This window comes from Microtus ochrogaster, chromosome X (genome assembly GCF_000317375.1).
Source record: "Microtus ochrogaster isolate Prairie Vole_2 chromosome X, MicOch1.0, whole genome shotgun sequence".
In the NCBI taxonomy this organism is placed as follows: domain Eukaryota; kingdom Metazoa; phylum Chordata; class Mammalia; order Rodentia; family Cricetidae; genus Microtus; species Microtus ochrogaster.
The window spans coordinates 27667338-27686991 of NC_022026.1; the positions used below are offsets into that span (position 1 = coordinate 27667338).

A 19654-nucleotide genomic window follows, 5' to 3' on the forward strand; every position below is an offset into this window, starting at 1 on the left:
ATTAGGAAGCATGAACAATTTTAGAAGACAACTAGAGGAGATTTACTGAACAAAAGAGGTTGAGTGAGCCAGAGAGGTGGGGGGAGGCGGCTGAGGGACACCTGGGGAGGAACAGAGCTGAACATGCTTACAGACTTCCAGACCCTCTTTTAATACTAACCTGTTTCATGGGGGGAGGAGCTGGCATTTCAGCAGTTTTGCCATATGTGGCTGGAGACAATCCAGCAATGCTGAAAAAGCCTCCATGCAGTTCTAAAATCCATAGAAATTTAAGAACTTCAGGAAAGTTTTGTAGTCAGTGCTTACCAAAACTGCATTTATTAAGGCTAAAATGCTGAACCTCTGAAATTCCAGGGTAATAATAGCATAGAAAGGGGACAGAAGTTTAAAACATTTGTACATATCTTAAGTGGGAAGTTACAACTGAAACCTGTTTATCCTTTACTATGAAGTCTATGAACAAAGCAAATCTGTCTGTATTTTTAACAGGAAACTTAACTAATGAACTAATGGGCTACCAAGGTGGTTGCAGCCTTGAGGGGTCAGGCAGAGGGAGCTGTTAAACTTGGAAATCTATCAAACACCATCAGATCTGAGAAGGATAAATTTCACCTGAGTAAGCAGAAGTGAGACATCTTTTTGGCTACCTAAACAGCTAAGCCAGGTTTCTCCATGGTCGTTGAAGACAGAGGTCCCAAGGCAGTATCAGCTGCCAGGCCCCAAAGATCTGACAGACTTTCCTGTGGAGTCAAAGTTTAGGGAAACCAACTTACCTTGTCTTGACAAAGTGGATCAATAAATTCCCCAGTGTTCTGCTTGGACACAGTCTGGATAGGGTCTTAGAAGCAGTGAAGGTGCAAGGGAGTTTTCTGCTCGGTGGCTGACTTTGATGCATTTAAAAGCAAGCAAGCTCCAAGAGGAAATTCTTCTGTGGCCATCCTGTGTCCTTGGAGGAGATACATGGTGCTGCCAGGAGCTGGCATGTCTCTATCAAGAGAAGCTTTTTTTTTTAAATTAAGTGCCATATTCTAAGTTCTCTGAAGCATTTGAGGATCAGGGGATCATTATCTGTTAGGTATAAGCATTTTAGTATCTCTAGAAGGCAAAACCCAGTTTTTACAGTGTAAACAATTTAGTGTTTCTAAAGTCAATATCAAGGGGATTACCTTATGTTGCAAAATCTGGCTGCCAGCAAGATACATCCCTGTATATGAATGCATGGAGATGCAGCTTTAATACCTCAGTGAACCAGCATTGTTTTCATCTAATCTCTCATAAACCTTGTTTTTAGGACATGACAGTAATTATCATACAGAAATCTATCCTAATCCAAAATATCTTGGGGACATGCTGTCTGTCAGTGGATCCACTCCTTTATTTAAGCTAATGGTGAAGTCATATGACCTCTCTCTTTTCCATCCTTTATAGAAGGACGTTTCTGCCCTGCCTGGTCCTCCAGTTGTTCAGTCCCAAAGAAACACAAAGAGGTTTATATTAACTATAAACCTGTTTGGCTTATTAGCTCAGGCTTGTTATTAACTAGTTCTTACAATTTAAATTAATCCATGATTCTTATCTATGTTTAGCCACGTGGCTTGGTATCTTTTCTCAAAGAGACATTCTCATATTGCTTTCTCTGTGTCTGGCTGGTGACTGCGTCTCTGCCATTCCTCCTCCCAGAATTCTCTTAGTCTGGTTTCCCTACCTATATTTCCTGCCTGATTACTGACCAATCAGCATTTTATTAAATCAGTATCACTGACAACTCTTTACACTGTACAAAAGCATTATCCCACAGCAGTTCCCCTCTTTTTCCTTTTTAAAACAAGACCCTAAATCTAATCTCATTTGTTTAGCTTTTTTCCTGACCATTGTCCAAAACAACTTGTACCCAATGCACTAAACAAAGACAGGCATCTATAATCCATTTTTTGGGAATGTGGGCATAGTTTTCTAAGCTACTTCCTGCTGAGGTTGTTTATCAGAGCAGTTCCAATTTGGAGTTCCAAGTATTAAGATAACTTTAGTTACAGTTTTTTTAAAGCAGAAACTTGGTCTTTGGCATGACAATGGAGAGGGGCCGTTTTGAATCAGAAATCTATTAAATTAGAAAGGAAAAGAGGAGTTACAGGTCTACTGGAGTTGAATAGTTGCTAGAAGAACATTCCTTTAAAGATAATGAGAAAGGACTTTCGGACCCTTGAGTTAATTCTCTTAAGACGTTTCTAAACAAAATAATCAGTGCTTTCCTACCTTACCACATGGTCTCCTCTGATAGATATTCTTGTACTCTATTGGTACAAGTCAGAGGGACCCTCGACATAGCCCAAATATTGCAAGATCCAGACCTTTGAACCCCCAGAACAGAGAATTAAATAAAGTCTAAAGTGCTTCTTTCTTGCTCTCTGTCTCTGTCTCTGTCTCTCTCTCTCTGTGTGTGTGTGTTTGTGTGTGTGCATAGTGTGTGTGTCTTTCTCTATCTCTGCATGTATGTGTATGTACAGATGTATGCATGTGTGTGGTACTAAGGATTGAACTGTGAGCCTCTGAGCATGCTAAGTATATAGTAAACCACTGAGCTATACTCCAAGACTCCTTTTTTAACTTAAACATTCGTTATACAACACGTTTTGTCCATGTTTTCCTCTTCTTCAACTCCTGAATCCATTCTACCTCCTTAACCACCCGGCTGTATGTACCCCCAAGCAAACAACAAAAAGATACCTGCTGCGAAAGGGAAACACTGTTTTCTTTAATACTTTGTGTATAAGCCATACTATAGGTCAGGTCCTGTGCCAAGTAATAGTTACACAATACAAAACAAACTTCATTTTTTTAGGTGAGCTGTTAATTTTATTTTGTATAGGCATGATTTTTGTTTAGGTCTCATTTATATGAAGCATCCACATCATATATCTTTTTACAGTAGCAGGAAATAAACTAATATTAAATGTGTGTCAGTGAAAAAAGAAGCAGAATTTTCTAGGCAGAGTAATTATATCTGGCAATAGCATAGAAAATAATTTTGAGAAAAAATACACAAACAGAAAGACCAGCATGGAGATAATCATAATGTCACTAAACACAGAGAAATATGATTGGAAAGGAAAAATGGCTTGGGGTTACATTGGTTAATTAACCAATGCACAAAACTGTTTGTGTCTATCCCTATATAAAACAAAACTATATAGCTTATAAAATAATGTTGACTTCAACAACTTTATAATCCAATTAGAGTATAAACATAAAACCTTGCAGATAGTAAGCAAATGAAGCGCTTTTTTGTCATTATTTAGTGATAAAACTTATCTATTGATAAAATGTAAATCATTGGTAAAGAAAAATAATATTAAAATTACATAATGAATTTGAAATTTTTCTGTCAGAGCTTCTCTTTTAATTTTTTTCATTAATAATTTTTTTCCATTTTTTTGCATCCTGACCACAGCTTCTCCTCTCTCCTCTCCTGCTAGTCTCCCGTCTCCTTTACTTTCCCCCATCCATCCCCTCCTCTGTTTCTGTTCAGAAAGGGGCAGGCCTCCCATAGGTGTCACCAAAGCATGGCATATCAAGTTGAGATAAGACTAAGCTCCTCTCCTTGTATTAAGACTGGACAAGGCAATCCAGTATGAAGAATAGGTGCCCAAGGGCAAGTCAAAGCATTAGGGACAGTCCTTGCTCCCACTGTTGGGAGTCCCACCAATAGACCAAGCTAAACACCTGTCATACATATGTAGAGGACCTACACCTGTACCATGCAGACTTCCTAGCTCTTGGTCTGGAGTCTGTGAGCTTCTATGAGCCCAGATTAGTTGTTTCTGTGGGTTTCCTTGTGATGACCTTGACTGCCACACCTAATACAATTCTTCCTCCCTCTCTTCAACAGGATTTCCAGATCTCAGCCCATCAGTTACTGGATGAAGAGTCTGATGACAATTAGAGTAATCACCAATCTGATTATAGGTATGGCCAGTTCAGGCACCCTCCCCACTATTGCTAGAAATCTTAGCTGGGGTCATCTTCCTGGATTCCTGGGAGTTTCCCTGACATGTTAGGCTTCTCTCTAACACCAAAATGTACCCCCATCAAGACATCTCTTTGATTATTCTCCTCTTCCATCGTTCCCCAGCCCCTCCATCCCAGTCACTCATGTTTTCATCTGCCCCCTATTTACCCAGGAACTCTTATCTCTTTTCCTTTTCCAGGGATATTCATGTATCCCTCTTTGGGCTCTCTTTGTTAGCTAGCCTCTCTGCAGCTGTGAATTGTAGCATATAAGAGCTTCTTTAACAAATGCTTGACCTTAACTGTGAAGGCAAGAATGTAAAAACTCCAAAATCTTCCTTGGCTTATTCTTGAATGGTGGGAGTATAGAAAAGAAAAGAAGCAAATAAGAAGGGAGTGGGGTGTGAAGGCCTTGGGAAAAAATATAAGTAGTTGTTGTGCAATCTTAATTTAATGCCAGTCTTTTTTACATTAGGAATCTCTATTACATTACTCAAATGAGCAGGGATCAATGAGGCTGGCATTACAGCTCAGTGACTGAGTGCTTACTGAACATTCCTTGGGCCCTGGATTAAACCCCTAGTTCCTCAAAAGAATAAAAGTAAACAGAGTAGGAATGAGTATTTATCATTTTGAATTCATTTGAGAAGACCCAGAGAAATAAGTAAGGAAAATTCAAAGTTTTGTTTTGATTTGGAACTCAGGATCAATTCCAGAACCTTGTGCTTGCTAGGCAGGCAAGCCTATCACTAAACTCCATTTCAAGCTGGAAACTATACACATGAACAAGTACTGACTAAAGAAGAGAACAGGATAAAGATTAAATAATAAAGGATACTTCATAGCAATCTAAGAAAGAACCTCCAACTAAGAAGCAATGGTTAAGTGATGGCTGTTGGGAAAGGGAGAGTCAACTTTCTTTAAAGACTCAGGCCTTGAGAGGACAACTCATGCTCCAACATATGGCTCCACACTCAATATATACACTGGCAGTACTAGTGTACTCATGACCTCATGAGTTGTGAGGAATTATTGATTGGAAGAATGTGAAGAACTTGTTCAAAACATTGTATGCACTTACAGAAGTACAACAATCTAGAAAAGCAAAATATATTTTAATGTTAATAAGTTTCATTAAAGAACTTCATCTTATATTTTATTGAATAAACTTAATAATTAGGTATCTAAAATCCATTCAAGAAAGGCCATCTAATTTTTAAATTGTGACATATTGCTAGCTCTTAAGATATTCACTATTTGGAGTTTGGGTATAGCTCAGTGACAGAGTACTTGCCTTGCATGTGTTAGGGCTTTTATTCCATCCTTAGCATGAAAAAAATAATTTTAAAACATTACTATTTAGTCAATTAAATAGAGATTGCATTTCATTTATTTCCTCCAGAAAATGCAGCAACTGAACTTTCAGGTGCTATTTACATGTAATAGTCTCTCTGTGTGTGTTTGTGTGTGTGCATGTGTTTTACAAAAATGGACATAAAAGTATTCAAATTCTTAAAATGTGCCTAAAAATCTAAGACACTGATTCAGTGTAGGAAGTACATATAGGAGACAAAGCAAGGAATTACCAAAAATATATTGAAGAGAGAGAAAGAAAGAACCTGTTCGGGATAAAACAAACATAAAGGTGTTGCATATGTACTGAGATGTAGAACTAAACCAGATTACTGGAGCAGTGTCTTGGAACCCTAGAAATAATCTGTGATGCTCAGATGCTGCATTGTTTTCATGGCATGTGTCCTGAGAAAGGTCATCTTGATGAAAGGCAGGTAGGAAGAAATGGTGGTCTCATAAGAAGATGAAGCTGCTAAGAACCAAAAAATTTCCCCTCATCACCTTTGAATAAATGTGACCACACACAGATACTTAATGGTAACACCTGAATGAAGTTTTTGTGGTTTTGGAGTTGACATGTATGCTATCCAAGTACACTGAAATAATTTTGAGTTGGATGTATTCATCCTTGTGGGTCTTGGAAGAATAACCATTCATTTTTAACCACTCATTTTTGATGATGTCATATTTGTTCCATTGTTTAGTTATGAAAAGATAACAAAAACTGGTCTCTTCATCTTCTTGATGGAAACTTTTTAATCTGCAAATTATTAATATGTCTTTCAACATCACTGGAGAACCAAACTTCTCATAATTTCCAGTGGATATACTGTCATAGATTGATAGCAAAACCCAAGTACTTTGATAACTTTTTCATAAATCACCTTTATTAGTAATTTTACATGAAGCCATGCCAGGGATATAAATTTAATTATTTCTTATCCAGAATCATGAAGTCTGACTGGGCAAAGAAGAGCAGAGTAGAAACAAGATTTGCAGAAATATCATTAAAACCATTACTATTATATTAATATCAAGGTTCATGGCAGTTACAATTCTTAATATATATTCAAACATTTATTGAGGCTGAGCTAAAAATATTTTTGCTCTTCATATGAAAAAAGTCATAATTAGCATTATTTGGTTATGATAGTCTGTGATCCAAATATTAGGCCTTTGGGAGTTGGGAAGATGACTCAGTGGGTAAAGTGCTTGCTTTTTAAGCATGGGGACCTGAATTTAGATCTCTAGGATCTACATAAAAACTGGGCACATCAGTGTCTACCTGTAACCCTAGTTTGGGGGAGCAAAGACAAGAGGTCCTAGGAGGCTCGCTGGTCAGCTGCTCTAACCAAAATGATGATCTTTATGTTTAATGAAAGGCCTGGTTTTCAAAACTTATGGTGCAGAAACAACTGAGAAAAAAAATATCTTCAGATACACCAATATGGGCAAGTTCACCTGCAAACATGCATGTACATATATGTTATAAGAAAAAAATTAATTAAAAATGGAAAAATTAAGCCGGGCGGTGGTGGTACACGTCTTTAATCCCAGCACTCGGGAGGCAGAGGCAGGTGGATCTCTGCGAGTTCGAGGTCAGCCTGGTTTACAGAGTGAGTTACAGGGCAGGCCCCAAAGATACACAGAGAAACACTGTCTAGAAAAAACAAAAAAAAAGGAAAAATTAAACCTGTGGATTATCTTGAAACATCTTCTATATGGATATCATAGAGTATGCTTCTTTAGAAATTTAGCTAATACATATGAAACTGTCCCCTAATCACTGGCTGTGTTACCTTAGGCAGTTAATCCAACACCTCTATAACTTTAACTTTAAAACAAAGCATTGGCCTTTGCGTATCTTTTATATCTAGCATTTAAAATATTATCACTTATATCTAGCATTTTAAGATAAAAAGGTAAATTTATTCTATGTGAAATTGCTCTGCAGATATTTTAATCCCATACTCATTTTTCTTGCATATGCTCTTAAAATTTTATTCAAATAAAATAAAATGAACGTAAGCCTATAAGTTTGATAGTTCCTACTGCTATTTATTGCTATTATGATAAATTCTAAAATGGAATGTAAAGGCTGAAGAAATAGTTCAGTTCAATGGTTAAGAACACTGACTGTTCTTCCAGAGGACACAGATTCAATTCCCAGCACCCATGTGTCAGCTCACAAATGTCTATAATTCTAGTTTCAGAAAATCTGATGCCCTCACATAGACACACATGCAAGCAAGACACATTCAATGAACATAAAATAAAAATAAATTGTAGGTGCAAGTTTCTGTCCTGCCTGGTACCACAGTTGTTCAGTCCCAAAAAAAAAAAACACACAAAAGCTTATATTAATTATAAACTGCTTGACCTATTAGCTAAGGCTTATTTTAACTAAATATTATGACATAAAATGACCCACAATTCTTATCTATGTTTAGCCAACTTTTCTCAGTGAAGCATTCTGATCTTCTTTCCTCTACATCTGGCTAGTGACTGCATCTCTCCTTTCCTTTTCCTAGATTTCTCCCTAGTCTGGTTTCCCCGTCTATTCTTTCTGCCTGGCTACTTACTGACCAACCAGCATTTTATTAAACTAATTTAAGTGACAATCTTTAGAGTGTAGAAGAACATTGTCTTACACCATTTCCCCTTCTTTTCTCTTCAAAATAAGAACTCTGAATCTAATTTACTTTGTTTAGCTTTTTTCTTCGTCATTATCCATAACCAACATGCTAAACAAAGACAGACATCCACAATCCATTTTTTTGGGGGGAATGCAGGCATAGTTTTTCTAGGCTACTTCCTTCTGACTGGGGCCACTATTAATCTTATGGAGACACAAAGAAAATTTAGGATTATGGCCAAGTACTGACTGAAGTGTTCTGTGAGGCTGGATCATCACAGTCAGCAGTCTTAAGGCTGTTCTGAATCTAAAACTCAGAAGAAACAGAGGTGCTTTGAAACATGGATCATCTGGGCCATCCATTCCCACCAGAGATTTTTCACGGGGTCTTCCTCAATCAAACCTTTTTTTTTTAATTAACACACAATGAATCCATAGACTCTCATTTCCTGTGGAAACAAAAGCAAATCCTCATCTTCAAAGTTACATATCTTTTGAATTAAATTTTAAAATCAAAGCAATATATATATATATATAGATGATTAATCCAGCAGCATTTATAATAAAATGTCCTTTAGCAGCTGTTGCTCCTTCCTCATCTGTCAAACAATTTAGACAATACAATAATATACAGTATCTAGACTCTCTGTGTATTTTCCATCTTTAAATGGCTTTTTTTCTTACTCATTTCTTTTATTTTTTTTAATTTTTGTTTTTTTGAGACAATGTTTCTCTGTGTGTCTTTGGCTATCCTAGAACTCACTCTGTAGACTAGGTTGGCCTCAAACTCACAAAGAGATGCCTGCTTCTGCCTCTTGAGTGCTGGAATTAAAAGCATGTGCCACCATGCCTGGCTACTCTATTTCTTCTTTTTAAAGACTTTCTTTATCCTTTGTCTTTTCTCTCCCAAGCCCATGTACATGTTAAAACATACTGTAAGCAGGGCGATGGTGGCGCACGCCTTTAATTCCAGCACTCGGGAGGCAGAGGCAGGCGGATCTCTGTGAGTTCGAGACCAGCCTGGTCTACAAAGCTAGTTCCAGGACAGGCTCCAAAGCCACAGAGAAACCCTGTCTTGAAAAACCAAAAAAAAAAACCAAACAAACAAAAAAAAAACATACTGTAAGCCATTTAGAAGTTTGTTTTTTTCCATCTGGAATCTTTCTCTGCTATATATCTCTATCTTTTTCTCAGCACGTGAGTCTTAAACCTGCTAAGCAGTATGGTTAGGATTAAAACTGTAGTTTTGGTGGCTGGCTCCACCCCATTTCTTAGATTTATGAGAGTCTAGCTTCACAGAGGAGGTACTTGTGGGAGCCATGTTTATTGCCATACCTCTAGGGAATTTCAAGTCCCTGCTACCACCAAGAAGCATACTGCCAGCTCCTCAAGAACACCATTTAAGTGATTGGTGGCAGAACCTCTTTTTTTGATTTTTTGAGACAAGGTTTCTCTGTAGCTTTGGAGCCTGTTCTGGAACTAGCTCTTGTAGATCAGGCTGGCCTCAAACTCACAAAGATCTGCCAGCCTCTGCCTCCCAAGGACTGGGATTACAGGTGTGAGCCACCACCACCTGGCTTGTGGCAGAGCCTCTTAAAAGAGCTGTGTGGTTTTTGCAGTTAAAGCTGAGTCAGGAAGCCTCTCTTAAAGGAGCAATGCCTCTGCTTGCCTCTAGCAAACAAAGCCTACCAGAAAAAAAGATGATTACTAAGAAGCTGTATTTGGCTTTGTTCTTCTCTGGTGGCAGAGGCTCTGTTAAGAGCAGAAATAATTACTCAAAAACTGTATTATTTAAAACACTATTTGGTCAATAGCTTAAGCATATTGCTAGCTAGCTCTTATATCTTAAATTAACCCATTTCCATTAATCTATGCATCACCACAAGGTCATGGCTTACCTGAAAAGTTTAGACAGGCTCCAGCAGAGGTGTTTGTCTCCTGTGTTGGCTATATGACTTCTGTCTGACTCTGACTTCTCTCTCTCTCTCTCTCTCTCTCTCTCTCTCTCTCTCTCTCTCTCACTTCATCTCTGTCTGGATTTTTTGTCTGGCTTATTAAGTCATTGGCCAAAAGCAGCTTTAATCATTAACCAATAAAAGCAGCACATATACAGAAGGACTTCCCACAACATTTTCCCTTTTCTGTTTAAATAAGAAGAAAGGTTTTAACTTTAAATAGTAAAATTACATATAACAAAACAGGTATCAAGCAAGAATTCCAGTTACAATATTTATATCTAATTTATTTTTTATCATAACTAAGGGAAACTATAATTATAACTATTATTCAACTCCATCAAAGACCCCAGAAGGATATAATATTACTTAAGTTAAGAGGAAATGGATTGTAAGCAACTTCTAAAACTCTAGAATTAACAAAGATATCTTGCTGCCTGGACAGTCACCCAAACTTTTTCTGTATCATTGGAGCATCCATCTTCGGCCTACAGGTCCATAGTATCTGGCGCACTTTTCCATGAAGCCAGAAATTTCAGACATTTCCTCCTATATTGGCAGTTGGGCAGTCTTCTGTCTCCTGCAGAATGTCTGGCAGACACTTTTATGAAGCAGGAACCCTGAAAAACCATCTCACCTTTAGGCAAGTTTAGCAGTCATTTCTCTGTGGATCCTGCATGTCATACAGCATACCATCAAACAGTCAGGGCAAGAGCAGTTTTTTGACTAAATGGCTAACAAACTCCATAAGGAGTCTCTTTGTTGCCAATCATCTTGAAGTATATTGGTCCTACCAGCTTATGAGTCTCATTGTCATGAAAAATTTTAAGTTCTTAAAACATTTTAAATGCCATATTCCATAGGTCTTTGAAAGGTTTGAAGATTATATATCTAACTTAACTATAACTCTGTACATCTAGAAAACCGAACTAACATGACTACAAGTTTGACTACTATAAATGACTATCTAGTAATCTGTATTTCTTAATTATAGATTACATTTTTAAATGAGCTGCACAAATACAATACTTTAATCAAGAGCAGAAATATACATATAGCAAAATTGACCTGAAATTTGTACCAATAAACTGAGCTCTATACCAGTCCAAAGTATTTATCTCTATAGCATATTCTTCTTTAAATGAAAACAAACATTTATAAACAATATTTGGGAATTTGGACATAGTTCTTTCAAAAATGCTTCCTGCTTTTTGTTGAGTGAAGTAATTTTGGGGTTATACCTTTCAGGGGGTCTTGCTGCATCAATCCTCATTGGTCTGAAAGGAATCCACAAGTTCTCATCCTCCGTGGAAACAAAAACAGAACCTCTTTTCCAAAGCAATATATCCTTAGACACAAATTTTGAAGTCATGATACCTTTATATGTGTTGGCTTAGCTTAGCAATCCCCAGAATCAAATGTCTCTCTGTAGTCAAAAAATTAAAAAAAATTACAAAAATATGCATAATCCAGACTTGCTGTGTATATTCCATCTTTAATTGGTTTATTTTTCTTTACTCCTTTAGTCTATAATCCTCTGTAGTCTTTCTCTTTAAAGACATTGTTTTATATTTTTTTAAAAAATTTACTTCTTTTAATCCCAGCACTTGGGAGGCAGAGGCAGGCGGATCTCTGTGAGTTCGAGACCAGCCTGGTCTACAGAGCTAGTTCCAGGACAGGCTCCAAAACCACAGAGAAACCCTGTCTCGAAAAACCAAAAAAAAAAAATTTACTTCTTTTTATAACTGACTATATTCTTTTTCTTTTCTCTCCCAAGCCTATGTACATTTATCCAACACTGTGACCCATTTAGAGGTCTTATATACATAATACAGACTCTCTGTATATATTTCATCTTTATGTGGTTTACTTTTCTTACTTTATTATTTTTCTACAATTTTAATATTTATTTTATTACCTTTATTCCTTTAATCTCTGACTTCTGTACTCTTTTATATTTTAGCTGTCTATTCTCTTTTTACTCTCTCTCTCAAGAATATGTACATTTATCTAACACTGTGACCTATTTAGAGGTCTTTTCTATCTGGATTTGTCTTTATTGTGTGGATATCTGTAATTGTTTTTTTGACCATGAGTGCCTTTTAATAGCATTTATATAAATGCTAAGAAGGCAGGGCTCAGACCAACTCAACCCTGCCTGCTTGCTCCACCCAGTCCAGCATTGCAGAGACATGTTCACTGCCTCTGAGACTGCCAGGTGGGAGTTGTCCTTACCACCTCAACACTGGTAAGCAGGTGGCTCATTCTGCCACTAAGTAACTTGCAGCAAGCTGTCAACAAACCCCATTAAAGTACTTGGCACAGAGTTTGTGCTGTCTAAACCAGGAAGCCAGATCTTAAAGAAGACATGCAATTTTTTGCTGCTAAAATTCAATAAGGAAATCTCTTAAAGGAGTCATGCAAACAGCCTATCTAAAATTATGCTGCTACCAACAAGATCCAATTGACTCCCATTTCTGTGGGTCTAGAAACCGTCTTAAAAAACAACAACAACAACAAAAAAAAAACTTTTTTAGGTCTTATGTGAATCCAGGCCCTTTGATGGTGGGTGCTATTCTGTTGGTGCAGACTCTGCTCAGACCCCAAATAATTACTCAGAAACTATACTAAACTATATTATTTAAAACACTTCTTGGCCAATACCTTAGGTGTATTGCTAGCTAGCTCTTATATTTTAAATTAACCCTTTTCCATTAACCTGTGCATCACTATGAGGCCATAGCCTACCTGCAAAGTTTAGGCAGGTGCCAGTGTAAGCATCTGTCTCCTGTGGCGACTATATGGCTTCTCTCTGACTCACCTCAACCAACTATTTTCTAATGAAAGGGAAATAAGAAAACAACAACAACAAAAGCAATTGTGTACATTTTTAGACAATTTTTTTCTTCTTGATCTTCTTTCTAACCTTATCATTAGAAGAAGAGAATGTTCCAATATTCTAGGAGTGTCTCATGTCACCAAAATGCATACCAAGAATTTTCACTAGCCAGGTACAGTGGCATACATTTTTAACCCTAGTGCTAGGGAACCAGAGGCAGGTAGATTTCTATAAATTTCTGGACAGTCTGTTATACATAGTGAGTTCAGTCAGCTGGGTTACATAGTTAGACTCTGAAAAACAAACAGAAAACAAAAACATAATCAAAGAAATCAAAACAAAAACCAACCAAGCACTACAAAGCATTGCCTTTGCAATATCATTAACTTCGTTGCTAAGCTATATGCAGCATTAAGCTAATTCAGTGCTCACTTAGTACCATTCCACACCGTTCGGTTACCAGGTCATGACTGTACATAGTGAGGGTTCCTATTCCTTTAAAGGTGATGATATAAATTATGTAATATAATATCCAGAATTCTCCTAGCCGCAAGTACCTAACCTGTTAGGAACAAAGACGGAGCTTGCAAAAGCGCTTACGTAGCACGTACAGCCACGAAAGCAGCGGAGAAAACACCGAAGGTGGTGCCCCCTACTGTTTTTGCTCATGGTTTATTTTTCCTCACACTACAAAGGTTTTCCTCTACCGGAAGTTCCTTAGTAGTCGCGTGTCAGAAGGTGCTGAAAACGCGGTACTACAGCTAGCCAATGAGACGTCTCCCCTGGGAATTAAGGTCCGCCCCCAAGGAAAGTTCCAACGACGGCTTTTCCGCTTTTTGCTTTTTTGCGGTGCTGCTTGACCTGAAGTGAAATTGCTCTCAGTAACGGTTGCTCGGGTTTTTGCTGCTGCGTAGTTTTCCAGAGCTGACATTTCTCTGAGGTACTGACACCCTGAAACATGGAACAATTCTGCAAGACAGTTCCTACCTTTCTCACCAAACTGTGGGTAATAGTCGACGACGCCATCTTGGATCATGTGATTTGCTGGAGCAAGGTAAAAGACTATATGGGAAGAAGCATGGGTGTAAATAGAGGAATGTAGCTTTGGAAAGAGTCTTTTCAGAGTGCGAGGAAATTTTAGACAGGGTGAAGGATAGAGGCGCAGGACGTTTTCACGACCCCCTGCAGCCGCTTGGTGGACACTGAGTTTCATAAGAAGATGGTTAAGCTTTACTTCAGCCAGTGCTGTGATTCCTGGCAAAAACTACACTCGTTTTCTATCATTTTTTGCCTTCATAATCACTAAACACTTGTTATCTGAGGAAAAATTTACTCAGAATTTTATCGCTTTGCCATAAACGTATGCATAGCACATACTCCAACTTTCCCACCAAGCGTGCCTAAACTGGCTGTTCCAGGGCTAGCTACTATCGCCGTTTCTGAGAGAATTTGTGATACACCTTATTTTATCACTGGGGCCTTGCTAGCCTTTCATTTTGTGAGCTGGGTGAATTATAAATGCATCCTTTTCACTGAGATTTTGATTTATATTTAGCTTCTAATCACTCTGGCTAGGAATAAAATCTTGTAGTATCTGTCAAAAGCAGATTATGACTAGTTCTCTAAAGCATCATGTCCATTTGTTTTTAAAAGAAGGTCTCACTCTATAGCCCAGGTTGGTCTTGGTTCATGATTATCTTGCCTCAGGCCTGCTCAGTACTGGTAATACAGGAATGTACTACCACACTCAGCCAAGGTAAAACTTTTTTATTAATAAAATTTCAAACACAAATATAAAGTGGTATAATGAATTCCCAAGTACCACAGCTCACTTCAAATAGTGGTCAATTCATACCCACTCTTATTTCATAAACAGCTCTTACTCATAATTCATTTGAGAAAATAGTGTGTATCATGTTTAATTTATAACTTCTTCATAAACATATATTTAAAACAAAAGAAATATAAATTTAAAACAAAAGAAATATTGAAGTAAATGTTTTATATTTAAAGAAATTAGAGCTGGGATGCAGGTCGGTGGTACTTATATGAAAGGCTCTGGGCGCATCACCAAAAGCCACAAAAATAGTGATAATATCTTATTAATTAATTAAATTGGCTCCAAGAGTTTAGAATCAATCTTTGTATCGCACTGAGCCTTACTGCGGGATTTTCATGATTAAGAAATCATTCAAAGCTCACAGGTGCTGTTTCCATGGAATATATGCTTCTCATTGCTGTGATTAGAGTCTTTATATCTAGGTAGGACTATGGACTGCTTCCTTCCCTTGGCAAATTACATAGTACTTTCTTGTATTATGGAAGTCAGACTGAAAGAAGGAGGTTTTCAGGTTCGATTCAGCTCAAATATTCTGAGTCTTGTGTCCTAAATGTCTGTGGTTGTCAGCAGTAGGGGTGTATCTTTAACTTCTGCGAGGCAATCAAAAGCAACAGCAATAACTATATTCTTTTGAGAGCCACTTGGATTTCTCCTAACGACAACTTTGAAAGCGGATTTCCCATGCCTGGTGCTAAAGTATTGCTAGATAGTCTCTGGCTTTGGGGGAAGACTATCATTCCAAGTGACATAATTTCAATTAAACTGTTTGTATATATACAACATAATATACTTATATGCATTATCTAATTTTAAGTAATCACAAAATAGTTTAGTTCCTCATGGCGTTTTCGGACATATTTAGCGTTTCTTTTTGTCCTCCCACCATCTCTTGTGCTGTCCTTACTTTTCCCCTCCAGAATCAAGATTCACTGCCCCCCCCCGTTTTTCCTTTCATAGCACCCATATTCCTTTCCCTCGAACTCCACGCTGTCTACCCCACCCACGCCCACAGGTCCCTTTTTACTTTCTTAGTATTTGTGATTACCAGAAGTGATATACTCACATATACTTGAAGTTAAGAACTAGGAACCACAAATAAAAAACATTCAGCATTTATCTGTCTGGGTCTGGATTACCTCACTTAGTGTACTCTTTTAATTCCATATATTAACCTGAAAATTTCATGAATCTATTTTTTTGTAGCTGAATAATGAATATTTGCTCCCCATTTCTGCCAATCATCCATCAGGTAAAGGACATTTTAGTTATTCCCTTTTTCTAGTTATTGTGAGTAGTGAGCCATGAAGACGCCTGAGCAAGTGTCTGCTGGAGTAGTGAGATGTGTAGGCCTTTGGCACATGTGGAACAGCGGTATAACAGGGTCGTAAGGTAACTTTTTCTTTTAAAAGAGTTTGAAGATTCTCTCCACTGATTTGAGAGTGACTGCAGCAGTTTTCAATCCCATCAGTAGTGAACGATGTGTCCCCCCCTCCCATCTCTACATCCTAATCAGCATTTGTGATTTTCTTGATCTTAACCGTTCTGACTTGGTAAAGTGAAATCTCCTTCACCAAAGTTTTATAAGGAAAAAGCAAATGAAAAACAGAAGTCAAAACCACTAATGCTCTCAAACAGAAAAGCAAAGAAGTTAAAATATGGTAATTATCAGAGGTTAGAGGTTAGTACAGCAAAATAATGTCATTAAAAAACTGTCACAGTATTTTGTGTATCATACTCTTTAATTAAGCAAAAATGTACTCTTACATGCAATGGTACAAAACCAGAATATTTGCTTGTTTATGTATAGAACGAAAACTCTTTTTTGAATATTGAAAATATAGAAAACTTGTTTGTGACAGTGATTTTATCAGGCCATTGCACATTGGACCAGAAAAACATTTATGGATTTTAAAGATGATATATACTGTAATTCTTCAATTAGGATAGTGGACGCTTGAGCAGTGATATTTTTTAATCTATTGTACTTTCTTTTTTGAATTATATGTATGTGATCTGTGTGTGTGTGCCTGTATGTCTGTGTACCATGTGAATATGAGTTGAGTCCCCATGGAAGCCAGAAGAACGTTTCAGTCCCCTGAAACAGGAATTGCAGGTGGTCATAACTGCCTGATGTGGATACTGAGAAACATACTTGGATTCTCTGCAAGAAACAGTACCTGCTCTTAACTGCTGAGCTGGTTTCTAGCTCCAAATATTATTTTTGATAATGGATATAGAAGTATGAAACAGAAGAAAATGAGACTTCTCCTACATCCTAGCAACAATGAGTTAGAATCAGTTTTTAAATAACAGTTTTACTAAGACGTGTTGTTCATTTCACTCAAAGAATGTAATTCAAAATTTTATAAACATGTTTTTAAAGTGGTACATTTACCACCACAATTTAAGAACATTTTTATCTTGTGTAAATTATCAATCTATGTCCATTCAGTCAGTGTCCAATGTGGAATCATGTTTAAATGCAAGTCACCCTGTTTCACTAACACTTGGATTCAGTTCCAAATCTCAGTTGCTTGCACAGTGTCCTATGAGAACATTCAGAAGATACCTTTTCTAACAGCAAACCCATTTCAGTGCTGGAGCAATTCTTATTAATTGTGCTGTGTGAGAATGCCTTTTGTGGAAGTATTAACCTTTCCTGTGTACTCTACATATGTGATTGTTTGAATGAGAAATTCCCCCCCCCCATAGGCTCGAGTATTTGAACATTTGGTTCCCAGGTGGTGTGACTGTTGGCAGCAGTTTAGGAGACGCAGCATTCCTGGAGGAAGTATGTCATTAGAGACAGGCTTGGAGGTTTTATAATCTTACCCACTTCCAATTCTCTCACATTCTCTGTGAACCATGCTTGTGGTTGAGTGTGTTATCTCTTTGCATCCTGCTCCAGCTTCTATGCCTCCCTGCCCTGATGGTCTCTTAGGCCCTAATAAATTCTCCCTTTTGTAAGTTATCTTGGTCATAGTGCTTTATCACAGTCACTGAAAAGAAACACCCATACCCACATGCACACATACACTAATATTTCTTGATATATGTTGACATATATAGAATGTACTGATATATAAATATGTATTAATAGTTTACATTGTGCTAATAAGATAGCACTATAGACTACTAAATATATATACATATATTCATATATGTGTGTATCTCATTTTTTGATTCAGTAGTCCATATTACTATGTTATTACCTTTAATTCTAGCATTGTTACAGCTCACATATTCATGAGAAAATTCCCCAGTAAAGAAAGCAGTGTCTCCAGATGTTTGTTCACTCAGTGAAATTAGCTATTGTACTTGCAGTTCATTTTTTCTTATCTGAAAAGATCAATTCTATCCATCATGTATAAGTTATAAGTCTAATCTTGTAGCACAATGAATAAAAGCCTAGGGACAGAAATTGAGTTCAACTTGAAGATTAGAAAAGCAAAACAGCCAGCCACTGGCTCTTGCCTCTACCTCAATCTGAAATGGCAATCCTGCCTCCAGAAATCTCAGAATGAGACTGGGTGAATCTTGTCTCCTCCTGTCTTATATTCCTCTCTAGTGCTGGGGATTAAAGGCATACACCACTATCACCTGGTTTCTGTGGCAAACTAGTGTGGCTACTAGGATTAAAGGTGTGTGTCACCACTGCCTGGACTATAAGGCTGATCAGTGTGGTTGTTTTACTCTCTGAACTTCAGGCAAGCCTTATTTAATACAAATAAAATATCACTACCTCAGCTAGTTATTAAATTACTGGGCAAGACGATAATGAGCCCAAAGTCCTTTTGTAGTATCAGACTTAAAGATTAGTAGGTTTGTCTGCCAAGTTGCACTTTTATCATTTTTAGAAAACCACGGTGCCCATCTATTCTGTAGATGATATTTAGTATGGTGTTAGCAGCCTCCTGATTAGATTCTATTTTCTCCTCTTCTGTAGAAAAGAAATTAGTATGAATGTTTTCTCTTTTGATTTTAGTTCTGATAACACAATGCAAATAATTACTTTCTAATTTTTCCAATGCTAGAAATCAAACTTAGGGCCTTGTGCTGCTGGTCAAACCCCTGCCACTGAGCTAATCTCCAGACACCCCTGTTTTTGTTCAGTAAGATCTTACTGTACAGAGACATTGCTTTTAAACTTGTGATCCTCCCCCAATTCTCCTCCTGAATGCAAAATTACGCATGTGATAATACTCCAAGCCAATTACCTGTTTCTTATTTGAATTATTTTTAAGTTATCATACAAAGCAATGGGTCTAATTATGATATTTCATCCACGTGTCATTATAATTTATTATTATTTACCCCCTCTCTTATTGCCCTACCCTATTTCCAAAGCCTCCTCTCACTGGTCCCTTCCCCACTCCTGTTCAATGTCACTGTGATCTTTCTAATATGTATGTTATTTTCAGTACTCACTATTTTATTCTCTCATCTTTGGAGCAAAATAAACAATGTGGTTAACTTGAGACATACATCACTACATTTTCTTTCATTTCATTATGTATCATTATCAATCCTCTAATTATTAAGAAACCTTTCATCCAGTTTATAGTTAATATTCTTCTCTATGACATTTAAACTTTTTGACTCCTTTTAATTGGGTTATTTTTTTGTATCTCCTCAGAGGGTTGATCAAGAAATAGAATAATATAATATTTTGAAGATATTTTCTGACATTCTTTATTAATTTCCGAAGACCAGTCAGTTCTTTGAAAAGCTAAGGTGGTATGGGGTTCTGGTTTTACAGTAAGTTAGTTTATGAATAGTTTTGAGAAGCAAAAGCAACTAAAGATAACCCCATCCTTCTAAAATACACATACCTTTCATTATAGTGACTCGGGGACTCCACTAATTACTAGAATAGAATGAATTAAAATCCTGGGCTCCAGGGCCAGAGAAATGATTCAGTGGGTAAAAGTACTTGCTACACAAGCAGAGGACCTAAGTTCAGATCCAAAAATTCAGGTAAAATATGTGTCTGGGGTGTGTGTGTGTGTGTGTGTGTGTGTGTGTGT

The 19654-nt window shown here is 37.2% G+C and overlaps 1 protein-coding gene across 1 annotated transcript in view; it reads left to right on the forward strand.

The window, feature by feature from the left end:
- Nucleotides 1-13745: 13745 nt before the first annotated feature.
- Nucleotides 13746-19654, forward strand: part of LOC101981388 (heat shock factor protein 3-like) — a 49550-nt gene continuing 43641 nt past the window's right edge. Inside the window, exon 1 of the mRNA XM_005358644.1 lies at nt 13746-13841. Within this exon, the coding sequence (XP_005358701.1) occupies nt 13746-13841 (96 nt within the window). The remainder of the gene's footprint in view (nt 13842-19654) is intronic.